Source organism: Ptychodera flava, chromosome 4 (genome assembly GCF_041260155.1).
Source record: "Ptychodera flava strain L36383 chromosome 4, AS_Pfla_20210202, whole genome shotgun sequence".
NCBI classification, from domain to species: Eukaryota; Metazoa; Hemichordata; class Enteropneusta; family Ptychoderidae; genus Ptychodera; species Ptychodera flava.
In genome coordinates this window covers 2,677,735-2,691,210 of record NC_091931.1, presented here as the reverse complement: position 1 = coordinate 2,691,210, position 13,476 = coordinate 2,677,735, and the positions used below count along the sequence as shown (strand labels likewise).

The following is a 13,476-nucleotide window of genomic DNA, read 5'->3' as shown; positions in this document are numbered from 1 at the left end:
CAAAAGGCCACTTAAAGATCCATTAGCTGTAACTTTGGTCATGTTTTTAATTTTGTTTGTTCTCTGTGTATGATCTGCAGTTTCTGGTTTGAATCCCTGAACCATGGAGAAATTCCTAATATTTAGCTCATAAATATACCCTATATGGGTATAATGTGCATTGTTATTGTTTAAATTTTGTATTCAGGTCCGGACTAGAATACATTTATCAACAATAACAATGGTCCTTTCACATATACAGGCCGTGTTGGCAAGCAGGACACCGGGCATTGGTCATGATGATCGGATTATAGTAAAATTCTGTAATTGATACATTGAAACAGAGTAGTGAAAAATTTGTCAAAAGTTACAGCTAATGTCCGTTTAATATCATCACATTGTGTTGTTTGAGGGATAGCCATAAAGAAGGAATAAAAAGATTTCGGCACAAAATAAGCGCCATTGAATCAGGTACATATATGTACGTGGCTTTTGGTGCATGGTGTGGCGAGTTTTAAACTCATCCACAAATCCGACAGGATTTTCAAAATGGACAAGTGGTGGCGTAATGTTTTGAAGAAAGAAATAACGAACAAACGTCCTGCGTAGACCTAGGAGGGACGGGTTTTAACTTTAATTCACAGGGTTGCTAGTTCCGCAAAATAACACAATCTCTCAAGAGGTTTCGTCGTTCTTTTACTTGTCAGTATGGAGAGAAAGGGAAGTCAAGAACTCCTCGATGATGACAGGCGAGGGGCAAAGCACTCTATGCAGGCAAGCGGAGGAAGTTTGGACTCGCTGATAAGCAGTGAGAGACCGTCTTCTAAATCGCCCACTTCTGCCTCTTCGGGATCCCAGTCGCAAGAAAATCTGCAAGCTCAGGAGATGAAGGTAGGAAAGTTTTCGGAAAATACAAGCTTTGAGACCAGTGCATCTCAAATCGTCCATTATAGTAAAAATAACGAAACATTTGCCTTTTATTTTCATCAAACGCCTCACCATCCCGAAGTGACCTCGCCGTACGTGTATTCTAATCGGTGACAATGTTTTGATGGTGAAATGGTCAGAGTTTGTCAAGGGACCATCGGTTTAACGTCACTGCATCTATCATCGTTACCAAGTCGTGCGCTAATTTGACCCATCGATCTAAAGTGCTGCCTTTCAGTTTCATAAGAAAGAAACATATTCTGTGTAAATCCAGGGAGAACATTGCGATAAAATGTCTGGATTTAATAAATGGGCAATAGTGCTGTCCTTGTGCTAACTCGTTCGTATTTTTGCAATTTTGGCATTATTTTCAACATGTTGGTAGCTATAGTTAAGGTAGTGGAGGAGCTAGGAGCTTCAGCCATGCTTCAACACCAATCCCAGCCTGCTATGCTCTTGCTTACAATTTTCATTAGCAAGCATATTTTCAATTTTATCATGGTCCAGATAATGACGTACATAGTTCCTTCATCATGCTTACAGGCACGATGCAGACATTGGCCATTTTGTGTTTCGTGATAGCACAAACAATCATTTCTAGATTCAGGGGACTGATTTTCAAGGACTGTCCTCAAACGCTTTAAAACTTAGGAATTACAGTGACTTCCTAGGGGAATATGGACCAAAGTTAATTCATACTTTTATGGTATAGTTTACATGTACTGTGACAATACTTTATTAGGTAGTGTATGTGAACAGATCTCATTCAAAGTTTGGATGAAATAACATTATGTACTTGTACATGTCCATATCAATTTGTTTTGTGATATGATCAATGTGCTATGATGTAGTAATGTACACACATTTCATGCAACATGATACAGGCACACTATCTCTAGGTCAAGTACCTACAAGTCAAAAAAATAACTACAACTAGGACAACAGCAACAAGAATGGACACAGTTCCCAAAGCACTTACAGTGTTTCCGTTAACGCAAAATCCTGCGTATTTTACGCAAAATTGTTCAGAAATACGCAAAAAAAATCATGACTGCATAAACAAATACGCATTGAGAAATGCCGCCCAATGACACGACGTACTTGGCCCGCACTACATTGCCTGAACGTGGTTCAATGCAGGACAAAAATAGAACATATGCACCTGCTTGCAAGTGACATTTATCATGATATTGCAACATTTTAGACTTTAGCAGACCACAGCACTTTATGCAACATTGTATTTCATCATCACAAAACGTCATATCAATCAGTTCTGTACAGACAATGGCACTACAGATGCAAAAAATTCGAGAATCAATTGAGTCTACGTTGTTGGTAACACAATACAGTTAATGGTCATTACGTCGCATGTTATTTGGAAAGTGTTTACGGGTGACCATTTAGACTCTGTCGGGTTGCATTCTTGAGAGGTCCCGCTGGACTTTGAACAGTATCTGCTTTTTGTTGGCCCTTTGAAAACACTAATTTGGTAATCAGAAGGTATTTTCTTTGAACATGAACTCATTGGGCTGCTCAACGATCATATACGGGACATGCATCACGGCATGGCAAACGTTCAGCTACACCTTGAAGCCCCCCAGGTTGTTGTTTTTTAAGCTACTATAGACTATAGCTATGGAAGCTATTGGGATGGGTATCCGTCCGGCGTCCGGCGTCAGTCTGTATGTATGTATGTATGTATGTATGTATGTCCGTTTGTGAGGCGTCCGTCCACTCAAATATCTTGAGAACCGCAGTACTTACTGGTTTGATATTTGTTGTGTAAATGAAAAATACGATTTTGAGAAACTATTTTTTTTAATTTTTTGATATTGTTGCCAAATTAACGTCAAAAAAGGCGTTTTTGGTAAAAAATCTTCCTCTTCACAACCGCTGGTCATACAGCTTTGTTATTTGGTATATAGGTCCCTAGGGATAACCCAACTTAGATTTGTTAAAATTGTGATGAAATATGCAAATTTGTATTTTTAAGGAATTTTTTGTCATTTTTGGTCAGGCCATCCTGAAATGAGCTATCAAAGATATCTACCTTCTTCATCAATACATGTGTCACAAAAGGTTATTCTCTACATAACACAGCAGATCTCTGTCAACTGTTGGGTTGCTTGTTTTTTTCAAAACCACTGGTCAGACAGCTTTAATATTTGGTTTACAGGTCCCTAGGATGACCTTAGTGAGATAATTTCATACAGTCAGGAAATATTTAATTTTGTATCCATGTCTATAGTAGCTTCAGGGACTTTGGCCCTATGTTTTGTTAATAGAGCATGCGCATATCAGGAAACCCCCAAGTTCTACAGAAAAAGACTGCCCAGCTCACTTCAGATACTGATTCCTACCGTACGCATTTTGAATCCATTTTACGCAAATAAAAACTCAGTTGCGTAAAATCGTACGCAAGTTTTGAAAATGTAACGGAAACGCTGCACTTAATCCATGATGACTTGGTTTGAGATACAATAATTTTGTCAATATACAGCCTTGCCTGACTATACCTCAGAGCGGATAGACAATTTATTTCAGTTTAAAATCATGTTGTTTGCAAGTATCAAAGTGGTATGATGAATATTTACATCATTTGTCATTAAATTTCATGAGGTGCAACATGAAATGAATGTCGCATTTTTACTTGTTTTAGGTCTTACGTGATGCCAATAGTAAGTTATCCCAGCCAGATGACCCACCGTTGTTGATTGGTGAACATATACATGCCATAGGTAAACCCTGTTTACTTATCAATAGTTACATTCACATACAGTGCATACACTGTACATAATCAAGGTTGAAATTCAGATCTGCCTTCGGCAACTTTTGACCTCGTTCTTTTGATTCAAAGTCACATTTAACAATTTCATACTCACTTTTGACAATCTTTGAAATTAGATTTGACAACTTAGGACCCACATGTATAACTACTATGTGTATCAACTTCCCATTTTCTATTTTAAGGTAGAACGCACCTCGGGGACAGACATTGGGACTCTCAAACTTTTACAATTCTCTTCTGATATACCACATGTGGGGGTTCATTTTAAAGCTCTTGGTAAAAGAAAACTTTTTACCGGCTTAGTTTTTCAAAATTCGAAAATTTTTATTTTTCTCCATAGAGTTACCACAGGGATGGCGGCCATTTTGAATTTCTAATATCGGTAAATCTTGGGTAATTTGTTTCTCTAGTACCAAAATTTGCACGGTGACCCCCTATTTTTATTCTTGATTTTGAAAGAGAATGATTGAAAGATTCCTTGAGGAAAGTTAGAGCAAAAGTTTAAGTCTTTCACTTTGGAGGTGCATACTACCTTAAGTCACATTTGACAACTTGATACATTTGTTGTCACACCATTGATGGTCAGTGGGATAGCAGTATCATCAGCAGTATAGAATGAAATAATCATTGTTTGATACATGTATGTATTGTAACCTCTTCATCAGACAAGTCCAGTATGACAGTTAAATATCAGTGTACTGTGTGTTGGGAGATAAGTAATAAAGGTTGGGCGTACTTATGCAACTAGAGGCTTGAACACTAGATTCTGTTGAGTTTATGACTTTTACATGTCTACTGTCAAGAACCGGTAACATATCTGTAAAGTTACCAAACTCTACATATGCTCACATTTAGTGTCAGATATATTCAATAGAGTGTGTAAAGGCTCTGTAGTGGAGGTTAAACTTTCTTATGCTGCTTTAGACATAAGTATATCAGACAATTTATTCATGTTCAATTTTCCAATGAGTAAAGAAAAATAAGGCAGAGTAAATGTCAACATTTCTATTGGACAATCTGTTGTTCGAAAAAGTGAATGGGGAGGGGGTAAAATTTGTATTGGATTAATGTGTAACAGAGAAATGGAAGATGTGACACTGCAAGTGAATATATATCAGTGTTCGCGGTGACTTTTTTCTCCTCGCGTACGGCATACGCATTAGTCTGCTAAAATTGCGTAATAGCTGGATTTGAGTGCGTAATTTCACTTCCGCACTCGATTGATGAAAAAACTGACAGCAAAATACAATGTGCCGTTGAATAAACCTCTACTACATATTCGGATTGTACGATGTAACATTATTTTAATGAAAACAGTTTAACGAACAACTTGAACAATGTTGAAACGTAACAGCGAAGGGTATAGGGCCTACATGCAACCGTCACAACACATCGAGCAACCCAAAAGTTAAGAGTTATGGCAGCTTATCCAGACGGTTTCTGGACGTTTCGGCACCAAGTCGTTTCGGCCCAAGACGTTTCGGCCTTCCGATTTCAGGCCCCAAGTCCGAGTCGTTTCGGCACCGCAACCCAAGACTTTTCGGCACCGCTGAAGGCTACCTGTGGGAACTAGTGCTGAGCCTAATGTTCCAAATCAAAGCACTAGAAAAGTAAGTGTCAAATAACATTCACGTACATGCTTAATCTTTGTGAGAACATGGGAAGAGACCGTAAGAAAAAACTTCATATCATTTTCAAATCTGTGACACAAGTTTATCAATATCAATAGCCGCCGACACGGCAAAAGTTTGAAAGCGGTGAGGAAACAGCACGGCAAAATTCACACAAAATGCACATAAAGTACTGGACAAAACGCAAAGGTCACGCTTACGAATATGACGGATCAGTCAATTACTAAATAGTTTGAAAAAAAAATCGAAACACAGATGCCGAAACGTCTTGGGTTGCGGTGCCGAAGTGACTTGGGGCCGGAAATTGAGAGGCCGAAACGACTTGGTGCCTGAACGACCAGTTACCATCCAGACACTTCTGCAGTGTTCAAAATTTATCGGGATTCCGACGAGCTCTACCAATGAATCATTTTTTTCACGGACTCGTAGAGCAAAGTTGAAAGAAATTAAAACAGATTTGTAAGCTTCGACGCCATGCTGCATGTGTGCTTGATCAAAATTCGGGAACAGCGAGACGCGATGATCGTGCACGGTTGGCATTTATATAATTTGTCGCAACATTTCTGTCAATCACTCACTTTCAGAAACTATCGCTCGCCTGAAAATTAGCAACGTAATTCATAGGCACAGCTAACAATTATTAGTAACATGATAACATGCCTAACGTGATAACGTGTGGACTACGATGCCGATTTTTCAGACAACGCCCAGAGAATCCAAAACTTTCCACACAAAATGAGTGATTGACAGAAATGTGTGCTCCATCCATGGCCAGAAGTCAGGATTTTTTCATTTTAGACATTTTTACATTTTAGTAGTGCATGTTTGACATGTTAGGTCGGAACTAACAGCCGAACTAACGTGACCAAAAAAGCCAAACTTGCAAACCTATCGTGTATCGTGCAGACCCAACATACCCGCACCTATCGTTTCTAAAATGTCTAACGTGTATGCCAGGTTGGAACTAACGTGCCTAAAATGCCAAACGTGCAAACCTATCGTGTATCGTGCAGACCTAACGTTAAAGAACCTATGTCTAACATGTGTTGCAACAAATTTCGTCTGGTTGTCGCCTAAGCTCAGTCGTAGGTGCTTTCGGTGTTATCCTTTGCGTATAGAAAACACATAACGATGAAAAAAATGCGTAGAGTGTTAATTTCAATGCGTAAATACGCACGATTTTTGCGTAAACGCGAACTCTGTATATCATATACCAGTAATGGTATGCATGTAAGATTGAATGAATTTGTTCATCTTGTTTGTACAGCAAAAGATGTAACATACCTGTGCCCATTTACTGGTCCTGTCAGAGGGACACTCTCAGTTACAAATTACAAGTTGTTCTTCAGAAGTACAGATAGGGTAAGTGGATGTTATGTACATGTAGTATACAGCAATATTCTGCACTGTAGATAGTAATATGAGATACCAAATGCTGAGAACCTGTCTTAACAGTCCTGTGATACAGGGACTTTGCTGTTATATTGTAGTGTTGATAAGCTGACATGGTGAAATCCTTAGCTGAACGTAAAAGTCGCTTCGGTAAAATTATACAATGCATAGAAGCGCTTTGATCACACAGTACAGTGTTGTCGGACAGCTGTGTAAAATGTGTCAAGATAAAGTAGCAGGTGAAACATTGAATCAAAGTAAAATGAAATAGTTCAAACATTTGCCTCTACTTTCAGGAAGCATTAGTATTTTGATCATGACCACCAGCCCGAGGGCAGGCAAAAAATCGTGATATTGCCCTAGCTCTAATGTGTTATTATTTTTATTACACCGAACAAGCAAACATGCAAAGAAACAAAAACACAAAGACTTCTTCGAGTACAGTTCGCCTTCTGAGTCCGGACCTCAGCGTAAAATGTTGTCAGTGCCGAGTCTAGGGTTAAAAGTTTGCCGATCTCCTCGATGGCGTATCCAAATTTGTTGCTTGCATAGTCGCTGAACACAGAAATTGCATTCCTTGTTGCCATTTTCGTTCGTTTGCTGTTTACTTGCATCAAAATATCGTGTAACTGTGCTGGTGACAGCTCTGCATGACATTTCGCAGCCATAAGTTCCCGACTGCAAAGTACAACAAGGGAACGACAATTTGTTTTGCGCAGAAAGGATGCGCAGTAAGTAAAATGACGTCATCCATGTAATATCAAATGCAGAGGGCATCATCAAGTTCGCAGAGGGCATCATCACATTCGCAGAGGGCATCATCACGTTCTTTTACATATCATGTCGTGTTTAACCAATGGCAGTCCACGCTGAATGAGTGAGGTGTAATAAATCATCAATATAAACATGGTGATATGTACAAAGAGTGTCAACAAGCTGAATGCTGCTCATTTCCAAATGTTCACTCTACTTTCTCACATTCCTGGCTGCTGGGAGTGCGGGATCGACGGTGCGAAAAAAATCGATCTCACACTCTCAGAAATCGTCCCACACTCTGCAGTAAATATTACACAAGCTCTGATTGGATGATAGACAGTCTGTTTTGTTCCACATGCAAATTGTTATCCAGTGGCACAACGAGTAAATCACGGACCGGAACTACAAAGTAAGCGGGTCAGAGTACAGTGGCAGATGACAGAGTTGTCACGACTTTGGATAATGTTGAACGTGTCCAATGTGAATTTAACGCATTTTGTAGTTATGTGAGAAAAAGAATCTCACACTCCAAGGACCTGGGATTAGATTTCTCACACTCGTGTGGGATATTTTGTCTCATACGAGCTGCAGGCGAGTGTGAGACAAAATATCCCCAACGAGTGTGAGAAATCTGATTAGGGTCCTTGAGGGTGTGAGATTCTATTAATCCCATCTTCCTCTCTAGCAGAGAACACAATAGAGTTTGATTTAAACTATGATGATGAATGGCTTGAGGGAATACACCATGAAACCATACACTGATTAAAAACGCTACGAAATATCATCAGTTGCTGCTACTTATCTCTTGTAATCAAAAACTTCCTAGGAAACTCTATCACTGTTTCAACACCAAGTGAATGCATTTATGAAGACAAAAGTTACTGTTTGTTTCTCTCAGACAATATATATTAAACCAACATTATATTACCATGCCCTGTCCATTGCATTTTAATTGGTCGAGCTGAACCACATGACTGCCCACAAATATACAGTAATGGTTTGTTTACATGCTTGTGAATATGAATAATATCATAAACATAGTAACTTTACAACTTAGACGAAAATTGTGATTTGTACAAAGATCGTAATCAATTGCAAAATAAAATGGAGCCCTTGTGGGCCAAGTTTTTCACTTTTTTCGGATTTGCAAAATTTTTGTAGCTTTACTCACAGACAAGTTCTGGGGCCCTGTTGTCGTTCGAACGGGAAATTTTCGTACAGTTTTGACAGATTTTGGATTCGTTGATAATGTAATGGAAATAACAGACTCCGTGCTAACCATTAATGTTTATTTATGGGTGCGGGCGAGAGAAAGCCAAAATTAATGGGCTTGGTAAGCCTCGCCCGTTAATGGTCAGTGCCTTGTCCATTATTTCTATATTCATTGTCGCAACATTATTTGATATGATTCATAAAAATAATTCACTGTTTATTCATTTCAGGAGCCATCATTTACCGTAGATGTACCTCTAGGTGTCATATATAGAATAGAAAAAGTTGGTGGTTCAACAAGCCGTGGAGAGAATGCCTATGGTTTGGAGTTGTTTTGTAAGGTATGGTGTATGGACACAGGAAAGTCTACACATGTTATGTCAATACTTGATACAGTGCACAAACAAAGAATGATCATTTGACTTCAAAATTACTCTACTGTGAACTTTAGCACAAACTTTGAACTACTTTATGATAGTGTACAATTAGTATGAATTGTAGGGTTAACAGCGTAAAACATTACCATAGAATTAAATGTAATTTCATAGTTACCAATGTTTGAAGGTTGGAACATAAATGTATCTACATGTAAGACTGAATCTAATGACATGATGAAACATCATTAGAATGATGTAATTTTATATTCAACAGGATTTTCGTAATTTGAGGTTTGCACACAAACAAGAAAACCATTCCAGAAGACTTGTGTATGAAAAGCTGCAGATATTTGCGTTTCCTATATCAAATAAACTGGTAAGTTGTAATCTGAAATATGGAATCAAAAATGTTTATTGCATGTGTAGTGTAATGTTTGGGTCTGATATCAACTTATCTTATGGCGGCAAATGGAGAAAATTTGTTGTAAACTACATGTACAATCACATTCAGAAGACAGCATAATATCAGGACCTTTGAGTCATCTCAATGGCAAATATATTTCCCTTAGTATTTGGTTTATCTGGTTTGGAGAAGGCAGTCATGATGTACCCACATTGTCTTCAAACACCTCTAAGAATACTTATGTGTTCCAGTTTTATGTAACTATCTGGCCATGAACTATGTTTGTTTGTTTATTTCTACAGCCTCTCTTTGCGTTTGAATTTAAAGAAGATTTTGGTGAGAATGGTTGGGCTGTGTATGATCCTTTGACAGAATACAAACGACAAGTGAGTTGTTGTCTTCTGTTGCGTAGACACAAATTTTCAAATAAACAGATTTCTATGAAATAGATGTTTGGGAATGTCCATATAGATTGCAAAGCCGTTAGCACAAGTCATCAATCAATATGTCGATCATGTGGATTTATATAATATAGCACAGAAGTACAATACATAGTATTGTCCAATGGTGTTTTACAGGGTCAGAGCAGAGTTGTTAGTATGCACTGTAAAACAGATGAGTCTTTATGCACACCTTAAAACTATCAAGACTCGGTAACTGGTGTACTTCTAGTTGGACACTGTTCCAAGGTCAGACAGAAAGCATTATCACTGTAAGTTTTACGGTTACCATGGTACATTAATTTTGTCATTAGGCAGAAGAACTGTGGATGAATCTTTGAGATGGATCAGGTCCAATATGTAGGCAGTAGTATTGTTGTTCAGAGCTTTATAGGTGATGAGGAGGATCTTATTCTGGATTCTGTCATGCTACAGATTTCTTACAGTTGGTTACATGCTGAGATGTGAATTTCATATTTTGCTCATGTTTCAGGGTTTGCCCACAGAAAGCTGGAGAATTTCCAAACTTAATGAAAATTATGACTTTTGTGACACATACCCTGCAGTGGTAGGTGACATTATTGTTGTACAAATATTTTTCTTCATAACTCTTTATTTGTTTATCAGAGAACATCCTTTGGAAACAGAAACAAAGATAATGTTTTCTTCTTCAGTATTCAAATCTTATAATTGTAACTTATTCTCTCATCTCAGAAATTGTCTTCTATTAGTCTAGTCTTTGTCCAGGAAGTGTACTCACTGCAATGTAATGTTATCATGTTTCAATATTAGTGGAGATTACAAGCACCAGATAATAAGACTTGTAGTGTTTGCTAATTCATGAATTGGATAATTCTGACATCACTGTAACTTTTCACACTTTGTAATGTAACAAAACAATCAATTCATGAAGTATAATTTCCCTTCTTGAAAATTCATTGCAATCACAACTTTTTACACTGAGATGCTATCTTTGATTGGATATGTAGCTTGCAGTACCAGCAGCTGCAGATGAGGATGAACTTAGACGTGTTGCTGCGTTCAGAAGTCGAAATAGAATACCAGTGAGTAGCCATGTTGTTTGTCTTTGCCATAACCACAGTCTGGGATGGAGGGACTGTGCCATAACACTTTATTTCAGTTCTATGGTACACCCATGGTATTTTCATATATTAAGTTCAATTTTGTTTAAGAAATGACTAAAATTGAAATTATTTCAAAGTTTAATTACATATTCACGCAACTCACTACATGATATCAACATGTACATGATATCCACATGTACATGGATATTCCATGTACACGTACCATTACAGTATGTCACATTTGCACATTTGTGTTTTTGTTTTATGATTTATGAGCAAGCTGCGGTGTAGTGGGTCTGTCATATCTAATAGCTTTCCAATTCGATGCATATCAATAGCTTCCAAAGAATGCCGCTAACAAGTGTTTTAAAATTTGTGCACAATATGCATATGTAAGATGATGAGAATTTTTCTGATCTTTACAATTTTCTAATTTGGTTGAAAGGGTCCGAGGGATGAACTTATGATGTCATTTGAATACGCAAATTTCTTGGCGCAACTTTCCCATTTTCTTAGTGTCAAATGTATTGTTTTCTGTGGCCTTATAACTTTCAAGTGTAATTTGTACATTACTATATTTGAATATGTAAATGTTTTTATGTTTGTTGTCATATCTTTTCCATTTTTTTCTCTGAAACTTTATGATAGGTCTGAAATGTGATTTCTAGCTTATGAGGGATTTCTAATTTAGGGTTGTACAAATTATCTGACATTTAGACATTTATAATTTTATGGCCAATATATCTCTGAGTCAATATGAAGTGAACATGAATCCAGCCTTTACTTCTATGCAAATTAGAAATCTCTCCCTGAAATAACATGTTTATGTTTACAGGTGTTATCATGGATACATCCTGAAAGTCAAGCAACAATCACAAGATGTAGTCAGCCAATGGTTGGTGTTGGTGGCAAACGAAGCAAAGATGATGAAAAGTACATCCAGCATATCTTAGATGCCAATGCACAGTCACATAAATTAGTTATTATGGATGCTAGACCAAGTGTTAATGCCATGGCAAATAAGGTAAATCACACAAATATCATCTCAATAATTGGATTATGACACAAGTTTTGTGTAGGTCAATAACAGAATCATTTGCATAACATTCTCATTACCAGACTGTTCAAACACTTTGTTTTCATTCATGCCAAGGTCATAATGTCAAAGACCCCACTTGGCTCCATGATCAGAGCCAGTTAAAACCAACTGGCATAGTGATCACAGCCAGTTCCAACCAATAGGCACAGTGGTCACAGCCAGTTAAAACCACTATCACAGTGATCACAGCCAGTAAAAACCACTATCAAAGTGATCACAGCCAGTTAAGAGCAATGTTTTCATTTTACCATTGTTGCAGACCTTTGAATGATAGAGTACTGATCCCATGAAAACAAGTAAAGCATATACAGATGTCTAGTATGCTTTTTATTCAAATTCTTTGAAAACCATTTTCCTTGTAATTTATTGTATCAACAACAATTTTATACCAATTATTATTAAGATTTTCTATGATGAAAGATGGTATGCTGACTAGTTTGACTTTGACTATATTCTTGTATTCTATGTCACCAGAATGATTCATAGGCTAATGTTTAAATTGAGTGATGGTCCTACCCATAGAGTGGCCTGTGGAGGCGCTGTGTTTTGATAAATCAACCATATGTATGTGTCTGTAGTGTGTTTCCAAAGCAGCGCCTACCTTCTATCTCAATCTGAACAGTGTTTTTTTCTCTGCTTATGTCATCTTTAGTTGTCTGTCAAAAATCTATGTGACGTGATTATTTGTCACTTTCAATGACTGTATTTAAAAAGACTGTCTTTCTATTGCCAGGCTAAGGGTGGAGGTTATGAAAGTGAAGAAACTTACCAGAATGCTGAAGTTGTCTTCTTAGACATTCACAACATACATGTCATGAGAGAAAGGTTAGTATCCTATTGTATGTCAGCTTTGAAGTCATTGTAGTATGTACATCTCATTGAAATGTCAGATGTGCTTTCCCTGAAAGTTTCACAAGTTGATGAGAAAATTTCTTCCGAGGAGTAAAGAGTGAAAATGATTTCACAAAAAGGAACATCAATGGATGACAGCAGATATGCCGGAAGCAGATGCAAACTTCATCACTCACATGCTTGTGTTGCATCCAATTACTGCACGTAGGTTTAAGAAGAGTGCCATTATTCTGATTTGATGCCAACATAAGTATCCATGATTGATAATACAAGTACCGGTACATCCTGGTGGTTCCCTAGTGTCAGATCATTAATGTGTAATTGTTATGTGTCCTTCCAGGCAAATCAATAACTGTCCTCCTTCAGTGCTTTGCACCTGGTAGAACTTTTCTAAACTTTTGATGTTTATATTTGCTTGAGTTTTTCAAAGGAAATGACGGCCTCAATATTTCTAGTAAATGAAATCTATTACATCTGAAATACACATTGTATGTGTGATGACATTATTAGAAGACTGCATATCTTGCATTATTAA

General features: G+C 37.5%; 1 protein-coding gene across 2 annotated transcripts in view; it reads left to right on the top strand.

Moving 5' to 3' along the window:
• Positions 1–502: 502 nt before the first annotated feature.
• Positions 503–13,476, top strand: part of LOC139130668 (phosphatidylinositol-3,5-bisphosphate 3-phosphatase MTMR2-like) — a 28,665-nt gene continuing 15,691 nt past the window's right edge. The window contains exons 1-10 of one of the 2 annotated variants that reach the window (XM_070696410.1): positions 503–870; positions 3,566–3,644; positions 6,593–6,687; positions 8,916–9,026; positions 9,337–9,438; positions 9,768–9,851; positions 10,399–10,473; positions 10,895–10,969; positions 11,826–12,014; positions 12,823–12,914. In XM_070696410.1, coding sequence (XP_070552511.1) covers positions 688–870; positions 3,566–3,644; positions 6,593–6,687; positions 8,916–9,026; positions 9,337–9,438; positions 9,768–9,851; positions 10,399–10,473; positions 10,895–10,969; positions 11,826–12,014; positions 12,823–12,914 — 1,085 coding nt within the window. In that variant the 5' untranslated portion in view covers positions 503–687. The remainder of the gene's footprint in view (positions 871–3,565; positions 3,645–6,592; positions 6,688–8,915; positions 9,027–9,336; positions 9,439–9,767; positions 9,852–10,398; positions 10,474–10,894; positions 10,970–11,825; positions 12,015–12,822; positions 12,915–13,476) is intronic. The other variant, XM_070696412.1, reaches the window with a different exon arrangement.